The sequence below is a fragment of the Humulus lupulus genome, chromosome 9 (genome assembly GCF_963169125.1).
Source record: "Humulus lupulus chromosome 9, drHumLupu1.1, whole genome shotgun sequence".
Taxonomy (NCBI): domain Eukaryota; kingdom Viridiplantae; phylum Streptophyta; class Magnoliopsida; order Rosales; family Cannabaceae; genus Humulus; species Humulus lupulus.
Genome location: NC_084801.1, coordinates 18,823,027 through 18,835,327, shown reverse-complemented (window position 1 = coordinate 18,835,327; position 12,301 = coordinate 18,823,027). Strand labels below are relative to the sequence as shown.

Below are 12,301 nucleotides of genomic sequence, written 5' to 3'. Positions count from 1 at the left end.
ATTAATATAAATTTAATAAAATAATTAATAAATTATATAAATAAAACTAAGCAAACATATTGCTTATATCTAGTAAATTTTAAAAAGATTACTTATTTTTATGTTGTATTTGGCATAAATTTTGGTATGGGTAAAATTTTAAAATTATTTTTGAAAAATATTAAAATATAATATTATATCACTAATTTCACACTCCACTGAAATATTATTACTTATAATGGTTAAAATTGGACAAAATCTAAAGTTAAGTAACTATTTATTTATTGTGATTTCAAAGTAAAGAATTCGATTCAGATTCTTTCAAGTTAAAAATAAATAAATAAAAATTATTCTCATTCCGGTTCATTAAACCATGTAAAGACAGATCCATTTACAAGGTCCGACCACATCACCTATTCATCGAAAACGTGTCATTTTCTCGGCAAAATAAAAGAATAGGGAGAGAACCCAACATTCAATTCTCATCTTTTAACCCAATATTAGGAAAGTTAAAAGAAAATAGTCGAAATTTGTAATATGAGATCCATTTCTGGAAATAAGCTGCTATCGTCGAGTATGGAATTGGAAACTTTGGAGGAGGAAGAAGAGGAGTACAGCTGGAGAGAAGTGAAGCTGCCATCTCTGATCCCAGTGGTTGCAGAGCCCGAACTCGAGAGGGAAACCGGCGAGAGAAGAAGAGGCCGAGATATCATCATAGCCGTCGATCACGGACCCAAAAGCAAATACGCCTTTGATTGGGCCCTCATCCATCTTTGCAGGCTCGCCGATACCATTCATCTCGTTCACGCCGTTTCCAGTTAGTTTTTCATCTCATCTTTCTCGATCGATTTTCCAATTTCTGTTTATATATTTTGAATTATGTCGTTTCATGTTGAAGGTGTGAATAACGACGTCGTTTATGAGGCAACGCAGCGGCTAATGGAGAGACTTGCTGTTGAGGCATTTGAAATCGCTATGGTTAGTAAATTATATAACACCAATCTTTATTAATTTATATAATCACAAATGAATTGAGAGGATCATCATCATAAAGATTTGGTCGCACTTTCTCACTTATTTGTGTAAATATATATGTTGATTTTTAATGAACGATTACAAAACCATTATTACTTATTGTTAATGTAATTTAATTAATTCAACAAAGATTGCCAAACCATATATTGTAATAATTTGTGACCTATATATGAAAATTGAGACTTAGTTGGGTTTAATTATAGGTTAAGACTGTGGCCCGGATTGTGGAAGGAGAGCCTGGAAAGGTCATTTGCAAGGAAGCAGCAAAGCTTAAGCCTGCAGCTGTGGTCATGGGTACCAGAGGCAGAGGCTTGATTCAGAGGTTAATATCTCTATCTCTATATATATTTACATAAAGAAAATTAACATGTAAAATATTGTTACACCATTTGAACACATATTTGGGATATATTGTGTTCAGTGTTATTCAGGGAAGCGTAAGCGAGTTTTGCTTCCACCATTGCAAATCAGCTCCAGTCATAATTGTTCCCGGCAAAGGTAAATTCCAGTCATACCATTCATTTCGTGATTATACACTAATTTTGATTAGGAAAATCCTAAAGGGTAGCTTAGGATAGCCAAGATGGCCAACACCTTAGAACTTGATATAATTATATGCTATTAGTCTGAGTAAATATAGAGTTATACATATTTCAATTAAAATTAAAATATAATATAAGATCCCGTATTAAATTCTAGGATGTCAGGCACTCTACAATAGATGATCGTATATTTTAAAATGAATGATCACGAACGTCCTTTATGGATAATCATATTATACCTTAGATTTTGTTTTTCCTTAAATTTTAAACTTTCTTTACGTGTAGAATATAAAATTCTAAATAATTGCTTATACAATTGGCAGAAACTGGAGACGAGTCCTTGCTCTAGAAGAACTACATGTCGTATGTAAAATATCAATGCATGTCTAGTCGGTTTGTGTTTTTTTTTATTAGATTGTATTTTTTATGGGTTGTAAAGAAGATAGAGATTTGTTTTCACAATCCAATATGGTGTCCATTATATTTTGTCTCTCAAATTTAAATGTATGATTCGTTTTGTTTGTGAATGATACATTAGTAGTCGAGTTAATTAGTGATTTTTTTTTTGCAGTAATTATAGTATTTCTTTTCAAAGTTCTCCATATTCATTAATTTGTATTCAACAAATTTTTTATCTTTACTTTTTTTAAATCATAATTTTTGTTTAATGATCTTAATTATGTCGTTTTAGTTCTTTTGTACACAGTTTTTTTTTTTTTTTTTAATTTGACATGAAATATTAATATTTAGTAGGTTTTTTGGTACTGGATTGCTTTTTGCTAGTATGTGCTAATAGTTTTGTACATGAAATATTAATCATCATTAGTTTTCTTGGTAATGAATACCATTCTAAAAGAATTTTAAGCTTTATTTGGAGGAATGCTTTATTTGGAGGAATACTCACCAGGACTCTTCAAAATTTTTTACAAACCGTCCAAACCGAATAATCCGTCCAAATCAAACTAAATAAACTAGTAAAAAATGCAATCTAAATAACCCAACGAAAATTAAAACCACCCAATTTATTAATTGGGCGGGTATTTTAACCCACCCAAATAAACTAAATAAGAGATATCTTATACATATATATTATATAAATTATCTTTTTTAAAAATAAAAAAAATGAAACCTTATATTTTTAACAATGAATTTAGAATATAATATTTTTAGGAAAAATACTAGTTTGACCCTTCTGTTTTTGCCTGAATACTCAATCGACCCCTATGTTTTGTTAAATGACAAATCGAGCCCTATCTTTTGCAGAACAGATCAAAATCGTACCCTGAACCCAGTTTGGGTCAAACAATTTTTCAATATGACACAAATACCCCTACTTTCATAAATTAGTTAATTAAAAAATAAAAAATAAAAATAAGGAAATATATTTTAATTTTTAATATATATTTCAATTAATTAAAACATTAAATATAACAAGCTGTTGACCTGTGAAATTGACCAACGGTCGTATATACAATATATGACACCTTTTGAACGGAATGAATATAAAATACGATAGAGTACAAATATCTTAAACAAACACACATGAATTTATATTGGTTCAGCCTTGTTCTGATGAACAGTAATAACCTAATCCACTTAGTCTTTATTATTGAATCACTCGATTTACAATTACAAATACGAACTGAAAAGTTCACTAGTCAAAAAGATCGATCCCCGAAAATTCCAGAAAAGATCTCCCTTGAAACGAAGCCCTGGGTCCTTTATTTATAGTACTCGGGGGTTGTTGCATGATCAGTAAGAGTGGGGATCGTGGTTTGGTACACGATCATTGGGAGTGGAGATACGTGTCCACCTTCCCATGATTATGAGATCGTGGGTCTTCCCGTTGTCTTCTTTGAATCGTGGTTGATAATGCACGATTGAGACCCTTGAGAAAACGCTAAGTCTTGATTAGTCTATGAGACTTAGGTGCTAGGCTCGACGACCTTTTGGAGCTTGGGTGCTAGGTCTGTGATCTTCTGGGTTCTAGGTCTGTTGATCTTCTGGGTGTAGGCATGTTGATCTTCTGGGTGCTAGGCCTTGATCTTAGTTTGAACAAGCGTGCGTTTTTCCTAGTGAAGTGTCTCTGGGATTGTAGGTCGACCACCCTACGAAGGATAGGGTGGGTCGACCACCCCAAGGGTTCTTGGGCATGCTTAGGCCGACCACCCCTAGGAGGTTTAGGCCTAGTCGACTTCCCGTAGGCCTGGACCTATTTTTTTTGCTCATCGGTCTTTTTTCAATACTTTGTCGTTTTTCCCTGATTTGTGATGCCATGTGCCTCTTTCTCATTCGCCATGCCATCTTTGGATTTTTGAGGGGTAACATTTTCCCCCCAAGTTTATCGTAATGTTTTTAACATTACGGTAAATTTGATCTTGGCCCAAGAAACAAATCGTAGCAGTACTTTCACAGCCAAGTTCTCAGGACATTACATAGTACTTTCATCAACTATCGATAATTTGCTCAGCAAGAATTTTTCAAGAATAATTGTAATTCCTAAAATTAATTAGGTTTTTCAAGGAAAATTAATTTCCTAAAAATCCAATATATTTTTCAAGGAAATTTGAAGTCCTAGAAATATAATATATTTTTCAAGGAGTTTGAAGTCCTAAAAATATAAAATATTTTTCAAGGATATTAATTCCTAAAAATACAAAATATTTTTCAAGGAATTTGAATTCCTAAAAATACCATACATTTTTCATGGAATTTGAAATTTTAACCATACCAGATATTTTTCAAGGATTTTGAATTCCTAAAAATATATGGTTAGCCTGAGAGGTTATAAGTAGGCCTCACTTCTCACTTCTCACTTCTCACTTCTCACTTCTTTGCTCTGTGCGCCTAAGTTATAGGGTCTCCAAGCATTATTTATCCAATTCTTCATCAAACTCAGATCTTTACTTGGGTAAGTATTTTCTCCTAATCCTTACATCATTTAATTTAAATGTGCTTAGATTTAGAAGAAATACTTTGAATCTTTGAGGGATCTATCTGAATCTCCTTGCTTTGTATTATTTTGATCCAAAATAATTGACTTGTTTGAATCAAGTCTACGATTTCTCTATAATTTCCTTAGCCTGGATGATTTCCAGGGTTCCAAACCCTAGCATAGGCGATTTCAGGTTTGTAAAACCCTAGGCCGACCACTTCTTTGAGATTCACTATCTTGGCGATTTCCAAGGTTCCAAACCCTAGCATAGGCGATTTTAGGTTTGTAAATCCCTAGGCCGACCACTTCTTTGAGATTCAATAGCATGGTGATTTCCAGGGTTCCAAACCCTAGCATAGGCGATTTCAGACTTGTAAAGCTCTAACCTAGGCCGACCACTCTTAGGTTCCCTTGGTCTGGCGATTTTCAGGCTTTCAGATCCAGGCATAGCAGATTTCCAGGGATGTAAATTTCATCATGGGCCTACCACACCTAGGGTTTCCATCATGGACCAATCACCTCTAGGACTTCCCTTGCATTTCCCTTTCCTTATGCGATTTCCAGGCTTACATACCCCATCATAGGCCGAGCACTTTAGGGTTTTCCTTAGCCTGGGCGATTTTCAAGCCTAGGGGATTAGGGTTTTCTTAGCTGGGGGATTTCTAGGGCTCAAATCTAAGCCTAGGCCGTATTCCTCATGCCCCTATCGATTTCCAGGTTTGCATACTCCATCGTAGGCTGAGCACCTTAGGGTTCACATCATGGGCTGACCACCACACTCCTTGAGCGATTTCCAGGGATCCAGGGTGGTCAGCCTAAGCATAGGCCAACCACCTGGGACCTTAAAAAAAATTTCTCCTCCTTTACTAATCTCTTTGGGTTCTTCTTTGTACTATATAATTTATTAAAGACTTGAACCTTAGTCCTCTGGCATTTTTTCGAGGTTTGCATCCCTAGGGCGGTTGGCCTAAGGTGGTAGGTCGACAACCTATGCCCATTCTTTCACATTTTGTAATCTTAGGGCCTATGTTAACCCTTCTTTGAGACTTCGATCGATTTTTCCAATTCTAGGGGAGTCCTATGGTGGTCGTCCTAAGCTTAGTTTCACTAGGACGACCCGCTATATAGATTTTTTCTTTGATTTCTTCATTTTTGCCTCTTAGTTAATGGATATGCCCCCAGCTATTGACTTTATGTTTACTTACTAACTTTTCTCTTTATTTTTCCTTTGTTGTAGATGTTCAGCTCCTCTTCATCAGACAAGTCTGTAAGCGAGCGTACTCCCCAGGAGTTCTTGGAAAAGCCGAAAAGGATTTTCCCTCGCTCCACTTTATATTTGTTCAGTGAGGAAGACTTCTTGAAAAGTTATAGCCCAATGGCGAGAGTAAAATAGACAACTCGGAAACCTTCCGAAGATGATCCTCATATTGTCAGGCACATCACTCAGGGCTCTTCGTCTAGCTCTTCTCAGCATAGTACGCCACGCGGCTCTCAAGGCACATCTCAGCAGGATATGTCAGGTCAGCGAGACTCATTGCAGCACCCTTTGCACTGGGATACCAGTCGGGTTCCCCATCACTCTTCTTCTCAGCGAGAACATACTGAGGGCTCTCATCGTCATGCTAATCATCCTCAGGAGCGTTCTATTCACAGATTCTGGCCTAAGGTGGTTCGCCCTCCTTCCAAGAGCAAGACAGTCTTGCTAGTTGCACAGCAGAAGAAGAGACGACAAGAAAAAAAGTTCCACTTATCAGATTTTGGGGCTACCTTGGCCAGTGAGATCATATGGAAACTGGTTGAGAAGCCTTGCCCTGCTGATGACAAGGTTGTGTGGTTCAAGGGGGTTGCCTCTAACATGACTGAAGAGAAGGTAAAGAACTTAAGGAAGACCTTTGACCTCTCTGGCGTGTCTATTACTATCCCTGGTCCAAATGACCCCTCTGGGTATGTGCGCCTGGACACGTCCTGCCATCAAGTCTGGCACCCTACTTCCTCTTCATCCATACTTCTGGAGCGTGGTGAATTATTTTGGTATTAGTCCTTCTCAACTGGCTCCCAATGTGATCTTGGTGTTATCTGCATTGTACATTATCTATCACAGCAGAAAATGGGTTGCTCTAGTGCCTCACGAGATCCACTACTTATTTAACCTAAAGACGAACCCTTCTTAGTGCAACTCGGGGTATTTCCACTTCCACCATTATATGAGCGAGGGTACCGATTCCTTTTTGGAAGAGATCTCTGGAAAAATCAAGGTGTTTAGATAGGCTGAAACCTATTTCTTCACTAAGGACACAGAGGCCAACTACTCCAAGTTTAAGCATGTCGGCCCTTTTTATAGACCGCTCCCGACCCAGGCTATGACAGTTAGGGCCAAGGCATTGATTGCCATGATCCCTGAGGAGAAGAATGTCAAGACCCTCATTACTTTAGAGAACCATAGGAAGGTTGGGTTCTTTCCTCCTACTATAGTCGATGTTCCGGATGAAGATGGTCCCGAGCCCGTGAACGCCATAGACTCCCCGGGACCTATTCATGTCAAGGAGGTACCCTCTTTGCCTGTGCTAGCTGGACAAGAGGGTGATGAGGTGGGTGCATCTATCGTGCACTCATTGCTCGCTTCAGATGACTTTGATGAGACTATGTTTGAGCCTAAATCTTATTCAGAAGGTTCGACACTTTATCACCTTCATTTTATGATTCATCCGTGCTTGATATACTTCTGACATTTGATCTTCTTTTGTAGGTTCAGACATGTTCAGCTTTGTCCATACCCAACAGAGGTCGACTCCCACCGAGGCCAATCCTTCTGTCCGAGCAGCTAAGAGGGTCAGGGTTGAGGCTAAGTCGATAATGGAGGTTCCTCCCGAGGTGCCTCCTCCGACCCATTTGGCGTCTAGTCCTGTCGTAGTGGTAGAGCCATCCTTGCCTACACCAGTTCCTCCCATCTTCACTGATATGGGTGCCTGATGTTCTGCGCCTGCTCCTTTATCTGAGCCACACCAGTCTGCTATACGAAATCTAGGCGCCATCATGGATTGAGCGTCCAATTTGGAGCAGACGACAACGACTTTTAATGGGATTAAGAATGAGGACTTGAGCACCATCCTCACTCCTTGATATTCAGAGTATAAGTCCTCTACAGTTTTCTTTTTTTCTAGTTAGCTCGTGTGCTGACGTTATCTAATACTTGTATGTGTTTTTCTAGGCACTGATGCGTTATATTATTTTATAATATAATATAATGTAATATTATATTATATTATATTATAATATAATGTTTTAGATTAAATAAATGTGACAAAGAGTGTCACATACTGTAACATATAATAGAGAGTTATAATATTTAGATATATGAGATGTATCCAAATATGTAGCATATTTGGTGTTAAAAATTTGTAACTTCCAAATGTTACCCTTTATTGTGTAAATTTGGTGTAACACAATATTGAGATGAATTTCATAAAGCAATATGTGAAATGGCTGTTAGAGATATGATTTTAACCCCAATAATGTGTTTTGGGGTTAAAAAATCATTTGGGAGGGTTTGGAACCGTTTGGAAAAACAGCACATTTGTAAGTGCTGAAAATGGTCAGTGGCGGCCACAGGCCAAAACTGACAATTTTTTCAGTTTTTTCAATCTTTGTTGAATGGCTCAAAAAACCCAAATAACTTCCAAATCTCATTTTTAATTCCACAATAATCCAATTAATCATTGGTAACAACCATGGGGGTTGGTGGAATTTGAAATTCAAAGGGTGTCTCTAAACTCTATAAATAGGAGCCTATTGCTCACTTGAAAGACACAACATTTCTATCCATTAGAGCACTTGGCTAGAAACACCTTGAAGCTTGATAATTCCATAAAGCATTTCCAATATCTGAGAGAGATCCCTTAGTGCTTGAGTTAGGAGAAAAAAAGCTTTTGGACAAAGGTTTTAAACCTGTTCAAGTTGGTGATCTCCAACCCTCTTCACTTAGGTTGTGTAAGTGAGAGTTTCTTTTTGTTTTGTTCTTACATTTTTCTCTATTGCTTTTCTTCTTATTTTCATTTTCTATTTACTTGTAACTTTTGTTTAGAGTTGTAATCTTCTTTTCTTTTGTTTCAAACTTCTTTCCTTTACTTGTAATCTTTTGTTTAGAGTTGTATCTTTCACCATTCTCTTCTTCTTCTTCTTCTTCTTCTTTGTTTATTTGTATTTTTCAGTTATAGAGTTGTAACTTTATTTAATCAATCTATATTTATTTGTAATATTATTGCATAGAGTAGTATTATCTTACCATTTCCATTGAGGCAAATACTATTTCCCTAACATTCAAAAGCTTACCCTTATTTGTTTCAATGGAAGGTGAGACCATCAAGATAATGAATCAAGACCTAGTGATGTTGGATAGGTTTGATGGGTCCAATTTTACTAGGTGGCAAGACAAGGTGAGATTCCTTTTGACCACTCTCAAAATCGCCTACATTCTAGAATCCACTCTAGAACCTCTCCCAACGCCATCCTACAAGGATACTCTCGAGGAGGTGGAGAAAAGAAGAAAGAGGGAGGAGGACAATCTCCTTTGTAGATGTCATATCCTCAACGCCCTTTCCGATAGGCTCTATGACCTCTACACCGAAACCAAATCGCCCAAGGAGATATGGGATGCACTTGAGACAAAGTTCAAGGCGGAAGAGGAAGGTACCAAAAAGTTTTTGATATCTCAGTACTTTGATTTCAAATTTTTTGGTGATAAACCTATTCTTCCTCAAATACATGAATTGCAAATAATTATTAACAGATTGAAAGTGTTAAAGATCGAGCTTCCCAAGGCCTTTCAAGTTGGTGCTATAGTGACTAAATTACCACCAACTTGGAAGAGCTATAGGAAAAGAATCCTTCATAAAAATGAGGATTATTCTTTGGAGGAAATCCAAAAACATATTTGAATCGAGGAGGAATCGATATGTAGAGATAAACTTGTGGAGGGGTCTAATGGAGAGACTTCCAAAGCAAATGCGGTGTCACAACCAAAACATCCCAAAAACAAAGGGAAAAAGGGTAACAAGAAACCTTTGGGTCCAAAAACCAATCCAAACAAGTTTAAGGTCGAGAAAGGTCCTTGCTTTGTGTGTGGGAAAAAGGGTCACTATGTGTCGTGACTAGGTTCTCAGCGAGGCTCGAGTTAGAGGACCGTGCTCGAGGGTTCAGTGCTCAAGAAGCTCGGGACACAAGTAAGAAAGCTGTTGCACCCATAGAGCAGGGCGAGGCCCCATAGTTGTTTTGCAGGGCACGACCCTATATGATTATGTGTTGAGTGTAGCCCATTGATTATGTTAGTATATGTTTAATTATGATGTGTATGCATATATGTGAATGATTGGCAAGCGCCGGGAACGGTGAAGGCCGAGAACGGCAAAGGGGTTGGGAGCAGCGTTTAGCACGCGGAGTGTGAGTTGTCAGGGTAAGACCCTAAAGGATACCTGGGATATCCTTACGGTATAGACCGCAACCCAGGGCCTGGTAAAGCGCCTGGGACGGCATGACCGTATGTGTTTAGTCTGTTGGAAAATTTGTTATATGCTGAGTGGTTCATATGCGTATGTTATCTTTTTATGTGGAGTTTTATTGCTGGGCTTCGGCTCACGGGTGCTCTGTGGTGCCGGTAAGGGCAAAGAGAAATTCAACCGACCATGAGTATGGAGAGCATGAGGCGGCACGTACATGTCTGGTCTACCTGGCTGCCACGGCCAGGGGTATTTTTTAGAAGATTCTTGTAAAAAACCCTATTTTGTCTTATAGTCGACTTTAAATACATTTTGAGTTGTAAATATTTATAAACAGTATTTTGGGATCCCAAATGTTAAACATTTTATAATTTTCAGTAAATGGAATTATTTTTCAAATTGATGACTCTGTATATGATTTTATTACACGTTTGCCTTAAAACCTTGATTAGCGAGTTAAAAGCACGTTTTAAACTCACTTAGTAACGGCTCTAAGGAAGTAGGGCGTTACAACTTGGTATCAGAGTGAGCCAAGGTTTATTGGTTCTGGAGATTGACCAAACATGTGCGCTCGCTGTCAGTGACAAGCTTGACTCAGGGTTTGTTGGTATGATTGATTAATATGCTTGAATATGTGCTGGAATGCCCTGTTTGCCTGCTTATTTCGTATAGAGCATGATGAATAAGTTAACATATGCATGATGCCAGGGCATGGCCTGTTGTGTGTTATATGATATCTGCCTGTTATATAGATTGCTGTTTATGGTTGGTTGTTGGGATTGGGAGGTGGTGTTGGATTTTGTTATCATGCTTGATGAGCGGCGTCATTGATTGCAGGCATATAGTTGTGATGCCTCGACAATCATTTAGACTCTGCGGCAGTCAGGCCAAGGATGATAATCAGGGTCAGGACCCTCCACCTTCCCCACAGAATTGGAAACAGATGTTTGCCGAAATGGAAGCGAGATTGAAACGAACAGAAGAAGAACTCTGACAGCTGAGGCAGCAGGCCCCTCCACAGGTCACTGGGTTGCCAGTACAGTAGGTTGTGGCGCCAGTGCCGGTTCAGCCTGTGATGGAAAACAGGTGGGAACCTTTGTATGAAAGGTTCAGGAAGCAACATCCTCCCACCTTTGAGGGTGGACCAGACCCACTGCGGGCAGAGCAGTGGATGAATATGGTTTCCTCTATTCTGGATTTCATGAGGGTTGAGGGGAACGAGAGAGTTTCCTGTGCCAGTTATATGTTTAGAGAGGATGCCCGCATCTGGTGGGATGTAGTGGTTCAGAGAAGGAATGTGGCAGTCATGACTTGGGAAGAATTCAGGAATATATTTAATGAGAAATATTACAGTGTAGCAGACCGAGCTGCAAAGGTTGACGAGTTCATCAACCTGACTCAGAACCGGTTGACCGTGATAGAGTATGCTTTGAAATTTGATCGGTTGGTGAAGTTTGCGCCAGATTTAGTACCGACTGATGCGGCAAGAAGAGATAGATTTGTACGGGGATTGAACGTTATGATCGCCCATGATGTGAAGATCACTTTGGATCCAGAGACTACTACCTATGCTCAGGTTGTGGACAAGGCCCTTACTGCTGAGGGGGCTGAGGATCAGATTTGGAGGGAGAGCGTTGTTAGGTGTGATGCCAGGAGGACGGTGCCTCCTTTTATTGGATTCAGTCGGGGTAGTGGTCCCAGTGAGCAGAAGAGGAAGGCCCCAGATTCCTTTGTTCCTCCCAGTTTTGATAAGAGGGCACGGGGTGCTTTTAGTGGCCATCAGGGCGGAAGTGACAACTGGAGGAATTTCCCAGTGTGTCCTCGGTGCATACGATGACATCAAGGTGAGTGCAGGATTAGGGCCTGCTATGTCTATGGGAGTGCCAATCATTTGAAGAAGGACTGTCCACAAGTCAGGAAGGAGGAGCCGAAGTAGGGTGACAGTCTCGCTCCTGCCAAAGTGTTTACTTTGATTCAGACTGAGGCGGAGGCTAGCCCCTCAGTTGTGACAGGTCAGATTTCTAGTGCTGGGTCTTTGTATACTGCATTTTTTGATTCGGGAGCTACCCACTCGTTTGTGTCTGCTAGGGTGATAGATCAGCTGTGTAGACCTAGTGTTTTGTATGCTAGGGGTTTTCAGACTTTGTTGCCAACTAGGGAACCGGTAGTCTCTAGGAGATGGGTTAGAGCTTTACCAGTAGAGGTAGATGGTAGGCAATTGTCTGTTGATCTGATTAAGCTTGCGATGGATGACTTTGATATGATCATAGGGATGGATTGGTTAGCAAAGTATGGGGCGACGATTGATTGCAAGCGCA

The 12,301-nt window shown here is 39.2% G+C and overlaps 2 protein-coding genes across 2 annotated transcripts; both read left to right on the top strand.

Annotated features, from left to right (window-relative positions):
- The first annotated feature begins 404 nt into the window (after positions 1 to 404).
- Positions 405 to 2,113, top strand: LOC133800679 (uncharacterized). The gene is made up of 5 exons (XM_062238713.1): positions 405 to 796; positions 878 to 957; positions 1,218 to 1,336; positions 1,436 to 1,512; positions 1,880 to 2,113. Exons 1-5 carry the CDS (start codon positions 517 to 519, stop codon positions 1,903 to 1,905), a joined length of 582 nt encoding a protein of 193 aa, XP_062094697.1. The 5' UTR covers positions 405 to 516; the 3' UTR covers positions 1,906 to 2,113.
- Positions 2,114 to 4,305: 2,192 nt separating this feature from the next.
- On the top strand, positions 4,306 to 10,386 carry LOC133801758 (uncharacterized). Its single transcript, XM_062240009.1, has 2 exons — positions 4,306 to 7,161; positions 7,238 to 10,386. Exons 1-2 carry the CDS (start codon positions 6,852 to 6,854, stop codon positions 7,459 to 7,461), a joined length of 534 nt encoding a protein of 177 aa, XP_062095993.1. The 5' UTR covers positions 4,306 to 6,851; the 3' UTR covers positions 7,462 to 10,386.
- The last annotated feature ends 1,915 nt before the right edge of the window (positions 10,387 to 12,301 follow it).

Excerpts from the sequence above, each read along its gene's own strand:
- LOC133800679 (XM_062238713.1), top strand. The coding sequence starts at position 517 with ATGAGATCCATTTCTGGAAATAAGCTGCTATCGTCGAGTATGGAATTG. Across the intron at positions 797-877 it reads TCTCGTTCACGCCGTTTCCA|GTGTGAATAACGACGTCGTT; the intron begins GTTAGTTTTTCA and ends TTCATGTTGAAG. Across the intron at positions 958-1,217 it reads AGGCATTTGAAATCGCTATG|GTTAAGACTGTGGCCCGGAT; the intron begins GTTAGTAAATTA and ends GTTTAATTATAG.
- LOC133801758 (XM_062240009.1), top strand. The coding sequence starts at position 6,852 with ATGACAGTTAGGGCCAAGGCATTGATTGCCATGATCCCTGAGGAGAAG. Across the intron at positions 7,162-7,237 it reads GCCTAAATCTTATTCAGAAG|GTTCAGACATGTTCAGCTTT; the intron begins GTTCGACACTTT and ends CTTCTTTTGTAG.